This window comes from Aedes aegypti, chromosome 2, assembly GCF_002204515.2.
Source record: "Aedes aegypti strain LVP_AGWG chromosome 2, AaegL5.0 Primary Assembly, whole genome shotgun sequence".
Classification (NCBI taxonomy): domain Eukaryota; kingdom Metazoa; phylum Arthropoda; class Insecta; order Diptera; family Culicidae; genus Aedes; species Aedes aegypti.
In genome coordinates this window covers 453,339,680-453,355,161 of record NC_035108.1, presented here as the reverse complement: position 1 = coordinate 453,355,161, position 15,482 = coordinate 453,339,680, and the positions used below count along the sequence as shown (strand labels likewise).

The following is a 15,482-nucleotide window of genomic DNA, read 5'->3' as shown; positions in this document are numbered from 1 at the left end:
CATATATGAGGGAGTTGCTTTAACGACGGGACGGATGAAAATCCAACCAGGTCCGTCCCACTCGAGCTCAGATTGAGTACCGCTTCTAGTACTGCATTTGGTCCCTCGGTAGTGCAAAAGGTACCCAAGTTTGACAGATCGCAGTACACTTTTCACGGCATTCTAGATTACCTTATGAGCCATAAAATTTTAGGCAACTGCAAGGGACATGGGGGTCTTTAATTTGTCTTTGATCCAACCGCAGAAAGCAAGAACATCTCGCCTGTTAAGATAGAGATGCCCACATGGCCGGTGGAAATCTGACCGGAGAAAGCAAAACAATTCTCGCCTCAGAGGATGGAGTTCCTTAAAAAGGCAGATAAAATTCTGATCGAAGGAAGCAAAAATGTCTCGATACATTGGAGGGAGACGCCTTGCCGGCTGAGGAAAATCCTACAGGATAAGCCGAAAATGTGCGACAGGGTACACGAGGGAAGCGTTCTTACAACGGAAAAAAAAACAACGGAAGAAGGCAGGTGGAACTGGAAAAACAAAGTTGGAAAACAGAAACAGAAGTTGGAAAAAGTTTCAAAAAGACAGCTTTAAAAACAAGGAAATTTCGAATAAAATATGGTAATGACATAGATTGCGTTACTCGTCGAAGAAAAAGAGATGTGGTAGCTCGAAAAATGTCTTAGTAGACCGTGACTTTTGAAATGAATTATTATTGTTGAGCTGTCAAGTCTATAAGTACCACACCTACTAATTCCATATGGGACAGTTATGCTTTTATGGGCAGTATAGTCGCATTTAAATAAAGCTCCTTAATTGTTCTCGAAGTATCCGCGTTTTTCAATTCCTAGTTCCGGTAACGAAATCCCAATAATAATAAAATGTGATGGTTTATAATCGATTTTGCACTATTGCAGCATAGCCCAGAAGTGTTGTACATCGAGCCAGGAGTTTCACCCGTGCCAGCTATCAAGCATTTAGTTTATTATGCTTACTTTTTTATATTGCAGTGTGCATCAATATTTCAATAAATTTAATTATGATTCAGAATTGGTGGTTTTTAATAAGTCCGAATAGTAAATAAGACCTCAATATTTATTATGTGAACCATACTACCAACTGTTGTTCGATATGGTAACACAGTACCTTGACATCAGTACCTATTTTACAATAGCACTAATGTGAACCTTACAGGACACGCTCACGTTGTGGTTATTTGACAAAATTTGTATGGGAAACTGCAGGTTTTGGTACGGTAAACATTCTTAACAACCCGTTGTTGGTAACGTTGAATCTCTGAAAACTTTAACCAGTGTGGTTGAAACTGTATCCACTAACAGTTCACTTATGGTTCCTTAAACCATTTAGGGTATGGTAAAAAATGGAATGTAAACCATTTTTCATGCTGTTGCAGTATGGTTTGGATTTATGCGGCCAGTCTGCCTGTGTTTAAAAGAAGGGTAAATCACCAATGTATATTTTAGTGATAATGCCAACAATTTTCAGTGCAACTCGAGGGAAAAACCACGCCGCGAAAGACCGCGAAATGGTACTAACCCTTGTACTAAGGGTTTATTCAAAAATTTCATAACGCCAAAAATGGCCACTTCAACACCCACCCACCCCCTCGTAACGCATTTTGTAAGAATATTTTCCGGATTTTGTACGACCTGTAACATCTTGAAGACACCCACCCACCCCTTTCAGCGTTATGAAATATGTGAATGGACCCTTGAATGCCGGTACGCTGATCATAAGTACTGTGCAAAAGGATAGGACAAGAAACGGTCAAGGAATGGTTCCGAAATTACTTGAGCTGTACGCTGCTGAGAAGTAAAGCTGATTTCATAACATCGGTAACGCCTGCTGTACAAATAAAATGGAGCTGTCACTTTTCCGTACGGAAAAATGTGCCGCTCAATTATTCCGCAAGTAAAAGTGACATTTCGCTTATACTGGATCAGCTGTCAAAATTACTTCGGTAAAAAGGAGAAATTTTACTTGAGCGCTTTACGTTTCAGGTGCATACTACGCATATACGCAAAACGGTAAACCGCAAAATGATACAAACCGCGAAATGGTACACCGTGAAAGACCGCTGAATGGTTTACTGCGAAATTTCGGACAACCGTAAAAATTATTACTAAATCTGAGAAGTTTTCAATCAAAAATGATGAAAGTGTGACGACTGTTTGTCTTGGATAATTCGTCTTTGGTTTAGTCTTATTTTGTCCCACTGTGCGCTGTTCATAGCATCCATCGATTGTGTGAATTTACCTTAGCGTGAAACGCTCGCTCTTCATCGAATCCCCTTTCATCGATTTTTACGTCAAACCCTTTTGTCATTACGTGTGTTTTGTTTTTCGAAAACTCGATCCAACCCGATTCAGCTCGCAACGCGAAGAGTCGCGAAGCCATTCCTGACGATGGCTCAGTCAAAACAGTTTTGCTCGGTAATAAAATCAGTTTGTTCTCTTTATTGCTTGTGAACAGTAAAAATCGGTCTCCTCGTTGATAATTCGTGGTGTTTTCGATCTACTGAGTGTACAATTTCCGTCGAAAAAGAGCTATGCTGTGAAAAAGTTTCGTGGAGCCATCGCCAAAAACAAACCCCAATTTGCTCTTCCCGAAAGCTATGACTCAGAGCCTCAAGGACACAATGAAGTCCGGATTTATCTATTTTCTGCTGATCTGTGGATTTCTTTTCACCACATTCTACAACGTTGCATCAGAGGTGGAACTTCCCGCTGGTCTGTCGTCTGTGGGACCCCCGGCAAAGGAACCAGATGTTAACTTGAGCACCGTCATTCCTTCGGAACCGCAACAGAAAAAGGACGATTCGGTGAAGGAACTGCCGAAGAATGCCACGACAACAATGTCCCCGGAAAAGAACGCCGTCGAGCAGGAACACTACAGCTCGATGTCGATATTCTTCGTGCTGTGCGTGATTGCGCTGGGGATTCTTCTGATCCACATGATGCTGCAGACCGGATTCCAGTATCTTCCGGAGAGTATCGTAGTGGTGTTCTTGGGCGCCCTGATAGGGCTAATCCTGAACAATTCCTCCGTGAAGAATATTGCTAACTGGGAGCGGGAGGAGGTGTTCTCACCTACGGCATTCTTTCTGGTCTTGTTGCCGCCGATTATCTTCGAGTCCGGTTACAATCTGCACAAGGGTAACTTTTTCCAGAACATCGGCTCGATTCTGGTGTTTGCCATCATTGGCACGACCATCTCTGCGCTGGTCATCGGCTCCGGAGTGTACCTTCTCGGCCTGGCGGAAGTAGCCTACCGGTTGAACTTCGTCGAATCGTTTGCCTTTGGATCACTCATTTCAGCCGTAGATCCAGTGGCCACAGTTGCCATATTCCACGCCCTGGATGTAGACCCGATACTAAACATGCTGGTCTTCGGGGAGAGCATCCTCAACGATGCCATCTCCATTGTCCTGACAACGACGGTGATGCCGATGGTTTCCGGTTCCGGTGGCCCGGAAGGAACCGGAGAGTCGATCATCTCCGCGCTGAACACGTTCTGTTTGATGTTCTTCGCGTCGGCCGGAATTGGAGTGGTGTTTGCGCTGATGGGCGCCCTGCTGCTCAAACACGTGGACCTGCGGAAGCATCCCTCGCTGGAGTTTGGGCTGATGTTGGTGTTCACGTATGCGCCCTATGTGCTGGCCGAGGGCATTCATTTGTCAGGTGAGTGTGCAAAGTGTTTTGAGATTGTCGATGTCGTGTGCTTTTTGAATGGTGTCTGAACCGTTAATGGTTTAGTCGGAGAAATTTCTTAGTATATATTAAAGCGCATCAACCCATCTATCAGTTAGTTAAACTACGCGGGGTTCGCGTTTTTAGTTTGAACCACCATAGGTAATCATTCATTCTGTAGTCAGATTGTTGAAGTGTTATTGAGTACTTTTCTTGGAGCGTTGGGTCATGGCAATGTTTGACAATGATAGCACCAGGGCTACATTTACACGGGGGCTGAGAGGGCATTGGCCGCCGGACCCCCACATTTTAAAGGCCCCAAAAATCAAAATTAGAAATATTTAATCGTCTTCTGTAAACTTTTTTTTCAGGAGCCGATGAAATGGTATCACATTTTCCCACCACATTTGGAAGATCAAGCGTGTGCTAGAATAATTACCCCCTTATGTCGCATGCTCGATGTCTATTCATCGACCCTCTCTAGTGCATAAACGTGACAAGATGCAAGTTTGTCAGCATTTTTTCACCTCAGGACGCAAGATTGCTTCGCTGCCAAGCGGTCTGAAGTGAAAAATTCTCACAAACCCGCATTTTGTCACTTTTATTCACAGAATAGAGAGGATCGATGAATAGAAATAGATCAGTTGACTTACGCCCTTATTCTAGCACACGCTTGAGATATCATGTGATTCCAAAAATACAAAAATATTCAGTTATTTGAAACTAGGCGAGACTAACACAATTCAAAACACTAAAGCAGGGCTTTTCAGCCTTTTTCTCTCGCGGAGCACTATTTGAAATATAATGATTTGTGCAGCACCTGTTCTTCATCTGAAATCTGGATTTCTTTCCATTCCTAAATAGACCCTATATTTTTTACGAATATCGTGAAGTACGATTAATTTTGGTCAATCTATCATAATTTTTATATTATTTTTAAATTGTAATTGATTTGAAGGTGTGACAAAATTCTGCTTTAAAAAAAACGAGATTGAAGTTTTTTCAGCAATTTTTGTACCGATACAAATTATATGGGTACCAAAATAAAACAAGTCAAACTTCTACGAATTTTGTTATTTTTTTCTGTTGGACGGATGTATCATAATAAATCATTTATCACATAAAACTATTCTTCAAGAGCCAAGAAACAGTATTTTTCAGTATACTCAACTCAAAATGTCACTTACACCCCATTGAATTTGGGATCCTCAGTTCTTATAAAAAAAAATTTGATTTATTCGATCGATGAAACTTTTTTATTTCATGATTAAACAATGACAATTACGCATTTAAATGAAACATTATTAGGTTTTTTGTCAAATATTTTAAAATTCATCGGTTGAAACGAAAGAAATGCTTTTGTTAGGATATTTTTCAACTTTTTTGTTAAATCGAACAACTGAGCGAGTTTCTGTAATGAAATATTTCTTTTTTAACCCTCTAATACCCAAATTTTTTTTTCGATTTAAGTATTATTTTTCGTTATCTAAAATCGTTCTAAACTCGTTTTGGGCATTTATTTATTTTTATTCGCAAATTTTTAAATTTTGGGTTTTGATTTTTATAATTTTTATTTTTGAACATCCCTAGCTTTTTTTCATTTTTTCTTGAAGCCTTTTCTAGTTGTTGATTTTTGGCAATAATAAAAATTTAAATTGTTACGGTATTTTTAAAAATATTAATATTTAATTTTTTTTCGGAGCGTATTTTATTTTCCGTGTAACTAACGGAAAAACAGGTTTGAAATGATTTTAATACCACCAGGCTCTTCGTTTGTGATAGGTTAATCGTAGAAAAATATAAAAGGTACGATTTTTTATATTACACGTTAAATGAAGCCCAGGCATTTGTAGGTTATATAAGAATGCAATTTTTCAAACAATTTCTAAAAATACAAAAAAGTTTCAAAAGTCATAAAAAACTTTTCTTATATGCGTGTTATGAGTCAAGGTGTAAGCCAAAAATAAAATCATTTTGATTTCCGAGCTACGAAAAAATACACAAAATTCCAAAGTGTACCCCGTCTAAAGGCGGGGTTGGGTATTAGAGGGTTAAGCCATGTAACGGGTTTCGAGACCGGGACCCCATTTAGACGGGTTAACCTCAAGTTTAACTCTCTCGAAAATATTAATTATATTGATCAAACTAGTTAAATCTTTCCAGTTTTGTATCACGGTGTCGAAATTTCTATTATACTTCAGATTGTCGACGAGTATAAAGATCGGGGAAAATTGGGTTTTTCCAACTTTAACCCTCTAATACCTAACCCCGCCTTTAAACGGGCATGCACCCTTTGGAACTATGTGTATTTTTTCTTAGCTCAAAAATCAAATCAAAATGATTTTTCTTTTTTTATTTAAATCTTGGACTATAACACGCATATTAGAGAAGTTTTTTTTGTGATATCAGAAAAATTTTTGTATTTTAGAAAAATGTTTGAAAAATTGATTTTTATGACATACAAATGTTTGATTTGATGTGTAATTTTAAAATTCATACGTTTTATATTTTTCTACAATCACAGAAGTACCATACTGATATGAAATTTACTCCAAAACTGTTTTTCGTTAGTTACACGGAAAAAATAATTTCAAAAGTACTGTAAAACTTGAAGTCAAAAATAGGTAAGTAGACTTCAAGAAAAAATGGGATGTTCAAAAATAAAAATTAGAAAAATCATAAAGCAAAGTATATAAATTTCTGTGTAAAAAAATAAATTATTGCTTTAAACGTGTTCAGATTCATTTTAGGTAGCGAATTTAAATTTGACGAATGCCAAATCGAACTTTCTTATCGAAATGTCGAATTTCTGAACTTTGGCCAACTTATTTCTCAGCATGTCGAATCAAAAATTCACCAATAAGCCGATTGAACAGCATACTGTTTATAATAATTTCCGTTATAAATAGTAATGTACTTCGCACTGCTGATATATTGAATCCATAAAATTTTATGTCAATGTTTATAATGCTGGTCTATGAAACAAGGAATATATCATATTGGCATAATTTGGATGAATTCATAAGGCGAAGTAATGAAATGTAGTAAACATAAGTGAAAATAATGAACTTCGTTAGTACTTCTGCCTGAGTGTAGGGTATGGTTCTTATTTGTCAGTGGCGTTCTTGTTTTGGTGGTTTTGTTATTTTCAGCAACGAATATGCAAGATTCTTCATTTCATTTTCGACTGCGCGGAAAAAAAAATGGATTTATTTCAGAATTGAATCATTTGGCGACGCCAAACGGACCAACGTAATGTGGTGTAATTTGGGATTTGTGGATTGAATACTGATGTTTTTTGCCAAGCATCAATATGGGTGACTTTCGAGGATAGCGAAACGTAAGAGGGGTTAGGACAAGGTTGTGGATTTACTGGGTAAATCCATCACATTGGGGTTATGACTCTGTGTCTTGTCAGGAATAGGGTCTGATTGGTATGGTAGTATGCAATAGAGTTCGGAATTGATAGACAGACTTTGAGGAAAGAAGTTTTGAACGTAAGGCAGCAGCACCTTGGATTTTGGAGGGCGCATGTCTGGAGAGTTGGGCAGCTGTTCATACTAGGTTACATTACGTAGAAAGTGGAATCTGTTTTGCCGTGCACAAATTATGGGAAGTATTTGAAAATGTTTTCTTGTTCAGATTGGGTAACGCAAGAGAGGATTTTTAGCTCTGCGTTATATTAGGAGGATATTATAGTGCATGGTCTACTGATGACTGTGTATTTTAAGGGTGATCGAATGAAAGCTTTGTTGAGTAAAGTTACCGTTGAATTTTTGCAGTTCGTAATTGTTTTGAAATGTTTGTCGGACAATAAGAAAATTTTCTAGGGTATTTGTTTGGATGCTAATGCATTATATTGATAAATCTAATTGTTCGTATCACACGCGAAGCATAGCATAACCCAATGTATAATGAAATTAGGTTCGAAGAAAGGATTAATATTTGATCACTTAAACTTTACGCTGCAAGATATTCTTAATCGTTTTTCTTTTCTTCTGATGTACAGGAATAACTGGTATGTTTAGCTAAAATAATGAACAATCATACGCATAGAGCCTACGGGTCATGCAGTTAGGATTGAAATTAAGGTGAAACATCTCGGAATCCAAAGATGGCCGGCACAATGGCCGACTTGTACCCCTACTCACGAGAAATAGTTGGCAAACGATCCTGATCTTCTTATTTTAAGCTTTCTGCTAGTGCACAAAGCCAAAATAAAAAGTGCACTATTGTGGGATGCTTTCTTCGCAAGATTTTTGCCTTTGAAGTTTTAGTGCAATCTAAGAAGTTGATTCCAAACTGTTTCACCTTAAAATAATATTGCGCATTTCTTTCACACCACAGGTTTATCGCAGAAGTTTTTACATGTGCGGAGGCGTTGGTAGAGGTGCGCGATTGCGTCGAGTCGGGTCGGTGTTTTCAGCGGACTCATTTTTCGCAAATCGAAGAATGAGTGCTCTGAGGGCATCAACATGATTCGATGAGGTCCCACACTTTTATTTGCGCTTTTGCACTTGTAAATGTCTTACTAAATAGGAATACTTTGTGTTAGGGAAAGTGCAGGAGAATAAAATATAATTCATTAGAATTTTCTGATAGAGGCAGAGTTCACATGTTACTTAGGTATTTAAAAGCAAATGAGAACCACATTAAATAATAGATAAACACTAATGGTCATATTTTTATATTTTCATTTCATCGCGGTCCTCATTGCTCGAGCGGAGACGAGAACACTCGAGGTGGATAGAATCGACGCAACTACGACACGGAAAAGAAACAGATGAGAAACTATCGATACATTTATTCAACTATAAAAACCACGTTTTAACGTAATGACTTTATTTCTTCTCGTTTCAGCAATCCAACAACCAAACCATCTCTACTATCTTTTCATTTCCTCTTCGTTACATTTATAGTCCCTCTGGCACTGAATCGAATGACGCATTCCGCTTTTTATTAGCGATGTCTTTGCTGTACGTTGAGCATGGTGTCGGAGGTGATGTGCTGTGTAGAACATCGGATGTTCTACACGGCACGCTACTTCCGGCATTTTGTTTGGCGTGCGGGATAGGCAGTGCTAGTGATGATATGAAGGCCGCTATTCGGTTTAGTGCCAGAGGGACTATATCTATTTAATGTATCTGAAGCTTGTGGGACCGCTTTAATTCCGGCGCCTGCTTGTGGAAGATCCCGGTGTGCTAAACGGTATAGGACATGTTAACGGGGGAGGCTTGGTAGGTCCTCACCCAGCCCGTGTCTAGATGGGCGGATAATTGTCTGCCAGGGTGTGGATTGAGCAATTACAATTACAATTACAATAATAGGGGAAACTATGGCATATTGATATGTTTTATCAGTATGTAGAGGAACTTTTACGGCTTATGTCAGATAGTTACAGACATTACTTAAGAGAGTAGTATTGTATTGTTCTGAAAATTATTCTAGGGATTTCTCTGAGAAAATTTCGATGAAATTTCATTATGATTTCTCAGGTTATTATTGCAGCAAATCATTCAACGATACCTAATGTATTTTTTTCAAAGGTTTTTCGAAAAAACATGTTCATTTTTTTTTCTAAATATCCTACAAGAATTGCTCCTGGAGTTCCCACGATGTTTTTTCATCACTTCATCCAAATATTTACTCATAAATTCCTTCAATAATCTCTTCACTAATTATCATAGAAATTGCTCAAGTAATTTCTCCAAGAAATCTATAAGGATTTTCCTTTAATTTCTCTAAAAATTCTTCCAAAGATTTCTCATGAAGCTCCTCCAGAGGCTACTCCAGAGATCTAGATTTGAATCCAGGAATAACTCATGTAGTCTGTTTCGGAGGTTTTGAGTGATTTCTGAATTTAATTCGTAGAAATTTTCTATAAGGAAATGTTACAGAACTAATCACAGTAATTTATCCGATGATTTCTTCATATGTTTCTTCAGAGATTATGCCCAATATTTCTCAGGAATACTTCCACAAAATCCTGCAGGATATTATCCAGATTTTGTTTAATTTTTTTTCTCTAATAATCAATTTACTTAGCAATATATCTGGTGTTGCTTCAGAGATTCTCACAGGAGTACATTAGGTATTTGTCCAGAAGTTTCATCAGAGACTGTTTTACAATCTCTTTCGTATTTCTGAAAGATTTTTCACGAACAATTTTGGGAAAAATCATTGATAATTATTTTGAATATTTCATTGACAGATTCCATGTAGACTTCCTAAGAATAACTAAAAGAAAATTACTGTAAAAATTACCTACAAATACCTAGATCTGCAGGAATATCTGGAGTATTTTTTGAAATATTGATAATCACCCGACTAATGAAAGGTAAAGTTCCCTATAATAATCGTACAAGTAATGAGATAACTTGAGAGGAACAAACATCTTGTACGAACTGTAACTGAGAGCTTACTGTGCCAATGACCATTTTGCATGCGTATATCGTGTAACAAGTACGAAGATACTCTGGGAAGTTGAGAAAATTTCCAACCCGAAAAGATCCTCGCCCGGTGGGATTAGAACCGACGACCCTCAGCTTGGTCTTGCTGAATGGCTGCGCGTTTACCGCTACGGCTATCTGGGCTCCCGCAGAATAGTCCGCACCATTTTATCGAATTAACTTCATCGGTAGCAAAGAGTTTGATAAAAATTTTAAGTTCCCAACATGTATCAGACAGATGCAATACCAAGCTTTCATTTGAGGTAAAATTTTCTCATATAGGACTATTCTTGCGAACGCACCAATTATTTATGTCTAAAAAGAGCCAAAAATGTTTGCCAGGCCTGATCTAATGTATGTTGATATTTCTTGATAAATATCAAAATTAATCACAAATGAAATTCATAGAAATAACTTTAGAGACGTTTTTGGGATACTATTTGAGTAGTTCTTGACTCATGAAAAAAATTTCGGTGCCTGTTTGTTCTCTTTGAATTTCTTTTTGGTCTATTCACGGCGCCTGTTCGGTCGGATATATTATTCACACAGTTGAAAACCGGATTTTTTTTTTATGAGCGAAAAACGAATTTTCTTAAAACCTAGGCGTCGGAGCTACGTCGGGAAAGATGCGCTAGCCCACAGGTCCGCTGTCCAGCGCACTATGCCCGACGTTATAGGCTTAATGCATAGATTTTGAGAAAAATCGTGTGTCGATGATGCTGGCTTCCAACTGGAGACGCTATATGTTATGTCTAAAGTTCCAAGTGATTTATTACAAACATAAGAATACCGACTTCCTTTAATTTTAAGCGCCAAGCGTCGTTCACAAATTAGGTAACGCTGTAGGGGTAGTAGACGCAATTTTATTAGCGTGCTTGACCCAAGGCTAGGTCCTTTCGGTTTTCAATGAATGAGCAAGAGAGAGTCATTGGCTTCTCACCATGTTAAGGCCAATGACAGCTTGCGAAATTTTCCGATTGTAGGCCCTCTTGATGGAGAGAGAACCGAGTTTATAACGGTAAGTTTTATGATTATGTTGACAATGTTTGCATAGTTTGTGGGTGTTGGGAGATGCTATCGAATGGTGTCAAAAACCGATTTGTTTACAATTTGATCATTGGCCCTTTAGAATTGTTACGCGAGCTTTAGTAAGTTCCATAGATTTTTTTTTGGGAAATTTCTCTGAAGATCTAAATAAAATAATTACTATTGAAATCCAAATTTTTTGAGAATATCAAATGGTGAGGTTTTTGGTGGGTAACCATTACTGCCATAAAGGTCTCACTTATTTGGATCCAACGAGAGTTGCATTGTCATGTCTACCTATCTCAAGTAATATTCATTATTCCTGATGACTCTAGTACCTTTTACTTGTTCGTACCTACGGGATTTTAGAGCTATAAAGTCTGGCTGCCGTAGGCGCAGAGGAGAGACTTCCCGGACTGAGAGAAAAATATGCAAACTTACTTTATCGATCCTACGTGTTTTGCAGACGAAATTCTACCCGTTTCGCCCTGTACCAATTCGATTTTTCACTTTTAGTACGTTTAATTTTTGGATTTACAAAACGACGAAAGTAAGATTTTCAACTTTCGCAACCTAACCACTACTTTCGCCGCCCCGCTGTATGGAGAGACAAAGTGACTTAACCACGAATCAAAACAAAACACTTTGAGTCGATTTTACACTGGTAGAAAAACGTCGCAAGTAACTGAATAAAACGGCTTATAATTTTGTCATAAAAAATCTTGTGTGAAATAATAGGAACTCCACAGTTTCTGAACGCGAGCTCATTGTATGCAAAATTTAAGCAATGTACACGTCGAAAAAATGTTAAAAAGGTGGTTCATTTTAAACCAGTTTTAGAAGATGCGATTCTTCTGAATTAATTTTCTCAAAATCGTATGCAAGTTACATACGTCGATTTGAAAAAGTAATCGAGAATTGTTTTTTTAAGCTTTTTTTATAGACATGATAATTGTGATAGTGGGATAAGCTACGGATCTGCGAGTAATGCGGTCCGTGATATATACACGCCTAACTGGCACCTGAACAAGTGTTCATTGCTCGCCCTCGCAATAGCAAGCGGCACGATCAAAAGCTTCTTCTTCTTCTTCTTCTTGGCATTAGATCCTCACTGGGACAAAGCCTGCTTTTAAGCTGTTCTTATGAGCACTTCCACAGTTATTAACTGAAAGCTTTCTTTGTCGGAGTTGCCATTTTCGCAATCGTATATCGTGTGAGTAGAAGCATTAACCTAAGAATGCTAATGTCGCTGCTGTTCGTGTTACCAACATCTAGTTTGCCACGAACTGACAGCTTGAGTACCGGGCCTCAAAGTGTCAGATTAATTTTAGAAACCAAAACAACGACATGGTATTGAACAAACAATGGAAATCCATAATTTAAGGTAATAATAATTAAAATTAGTTTTGTAACAACAACGCCATTAGCGTTCTACTACTAATATTTCTATTATCGTGTGTCAGGTACGCTGATACTCTATGCCCAGGGAAGTCAAGGAAATTTCCATTACAAAAAGATCATGGACCGACCGGGAATCGAACCCAGACACCTTCAGCATGGCTTTGCTTTGTAGCCGCGGACTTTAACCACTCGGCTAAGGAAGGCCCCTCCTGTTTATTCCTCGAGTGTATTCGAGGAAATCTAACAATAATTCCAAGAAATCCTCAGTAAATTCAACCTGGGATGTCAATATATCAAGAAACTTCTCCAAACATATCGCTAAAATCGCTAAAAGACTAGTTTTATTGAAGCTCATAAATTATTGATTTATGTTCCTTTCCTTTGTAGGCATCATGGCAATCCTCTTCTGCGGCATCGTAATGTCCCACTACACCCATTTCAACCTGTCCACGGTTACTCAGATCACGATGCAGCAGACGATGCGAACGTTGGCCTTTGTGGCGGAAACCTGCGTCTTTGCCTATCTGGGACTGGCAATCTTCTCGTTCAAGCATCGCTGCGAGCTTTCGTTCGTCATCTGGGCAATCATTCTCTGTCTAATTGGCCGGGCGTGCAACATTTTCCCCCTGGCGTGGTTGGTTAATCGATTCCGAGAGCACAAGATCACCAACAAGATGGCTTTCATCATGTGGTTTTCGGGCCTGCGGGGCGCAATTTCCTATGCACTTTCGTTGCACTTGCAGTTCTCGAGCGAGGAAACGAGACATGTCGTCATTACGACCACGTTGATTATCGTGCTCTTTACGACACTGTTCTTCGGGGGATCGACCATGCCTCTGATGAAGTATCTGTCCGGGGGGAAGAAGAGCCGCAAGAGCATCCGAAGCAGCCGGCTCGGAAGGAAGAAGAAGGAGAAGGTACTGTCCCTGAGTAAGACACGTGAGTGGGGCCAAGCCATCGACTCGGAACATTTGTCCGAACTGACCGAAGAGGAGGAGGTGAGCTTCACGCAGTCCAAGCTGGTCGGATTCGCGCGGTTGGATAGGAAGTATTTCACGCCGTTCTTCACCAGGAGGTTCACGCATCAGGTATGTGACACGGATGACCCGAACTTTTTGGTAATTTTATGTTGAAATTTGTCATTGGCTATACAGTAATATTCAGAATAAACACTTTATAAAACATGCATTAAAATTATATAATTCCTATTTCCACAGGAATTGCACGACTGCAAGAGCCAAATGGCCGACCTGACGAACAAGTGGTACCAAGCGATTCGAATATCGCCGGACGATCTGGACGAGGAGGACGAAGAGGATGAAGATGTAGTATCGGTTGCCGCATCCGATCGTTCGACGAACGGTTTGGTCGATAATGGCGGTCGTTCCACCCGCGGAAAGGGCCAGAGCAATGCTACAACGGCATCGGCTGGCGCTCCCAGTCGGGCAAAGTCCTGATTGAGACAGCAACTGGAAGACGACAGCTCACTTTACAACACCTCACTGGACGTTGGATCGGAAATATTTCTGTGAGCTAGTCTGTCGGGTGGCGGTCGGTAGGTAGGCTATGAGTGTATATTTATATATTTATTGAAGGAAAAAAGTCAAGTCTAAAAATGATTTCGGGCAATTGTGCTGTGATTATTGAGGAAATCGTTTGTGGTAACTTGAAACGGGAAAGGGTCAACAAAGCTAGTTAACCAAAATGGAAATTTTTAAAACCGGACAACATGAGTGCAATGAATGTTATGTATATCTTGTAGCTATATGATGTTATATGAATAATACAGGCGCTGAAGAGTTTCAGCGTTTGTGCAAAGTGATACGAAGCAAACCAAACTAGTCGAATGATCAGTTTTCAAAGCTACACTCTCCACTAATAATGGTTTTTTGAATACCTTCTAACACTAGCGGCAGATCATTCCAAAATTGAACGTAGCTCTGCACAAATTTCGCAAACTCTAACGTAGAATATTCAAACTGAACAGTATATCTTCATCCACTTGGAAGCTTATGAATTATTATAACATCTATTAAAATCCTTTGAAGAGTTATGTTTGATCGTTGTTGTAATGTAATATACTTATTGTAGTGTAATATATACATCGGTTTAAATTTGATTTGTCCGAAATTTCATTATGGCTCATTTAACAATTATGTTTATCAATATCAATAACATTATCTACGTTAGAAACTACCACCAGTGCACCAGTATCCGTTATGCCCTTATTTCCGCTCACTAGTGTAAAATTTGATTTTTCGTGTCAAAAACCAACTTTTTTCGCACGGATATATTCTAGCAATATTAACAAGTCGTCTGACATTATTTTCATTTGATAAAATAATTCTTTATAAGTAGATGAAAAAACCGAATTTAGTACCATTTAATTCCACTAGAGTTTGTATCCTTTGACAGATACGCGTATTCCGACCTCAACTGTAAGGCCGTCTTCAGTGTCGTATACTAGACTCGACTTCATATTTAAAACACGACATCTCGTGAGCGGTTATTGGAACACTAGGTATTTTTGTGTGTTCCAATAACTACTCATGCAAAAAATTAAACAATATTTTAAAGAAATGTCGATTTTAGTATACAGCCTTCTTTATTGCAGTAGTAGCTATGGTTTGACCATAAAAAAATATCAGATAAATAACGAATTTGAAATAATGTATTTTTAGTAAGTTCGTCACGAAATCTGTTTACCGTGAGCGGAAATAGGAACACTTAGATGCAGTACCAAATTGTTGAGGACAACCCTATCGCGGTGTACTATGAAGTACTACGCACGCCGCTGGGCTCCCACTAGGCAGCATAACTGCGTCAATGTGTGATGCTGGTGATGCTGGAGAAGCGCATCAATGAAGCTTATAATGTGGTTGTCATCGTATTAAATCTGTGTACT

At 38.7% G+C, this 15,482-nt stretch overlaps 1 protein-coding gene across 1 annotated transcript; it reads left to right on the top strand.

Annotated features, from left to right (window-relative positions):
* Positions 1-2,353: 2,353 nt before the first annotated feature.
* On the top strand, positions 2,354-14,679 carry LOC5564938 (sodium/hydrogen exchanger 8). Its single transcript, XM_001649240.2, has 3 exons — positions 2,354-3,692; positions 12,965-13,665; positions 13,795-14,679. The coding sequence occupies exons 1-3, from the start codon at positions 2,627-2,629 to the stop codon at positions 14,032-14,034; spliced, it is 2,007 nt and encodes a 668-aa protein (XP_001649290.2). The 5' UTR covers positions 2,354-2,626; the 3' UTR covers positions 14,035-14,679.
* Positions 14,680-15,482: the final 803 nt, after the last annotated feature.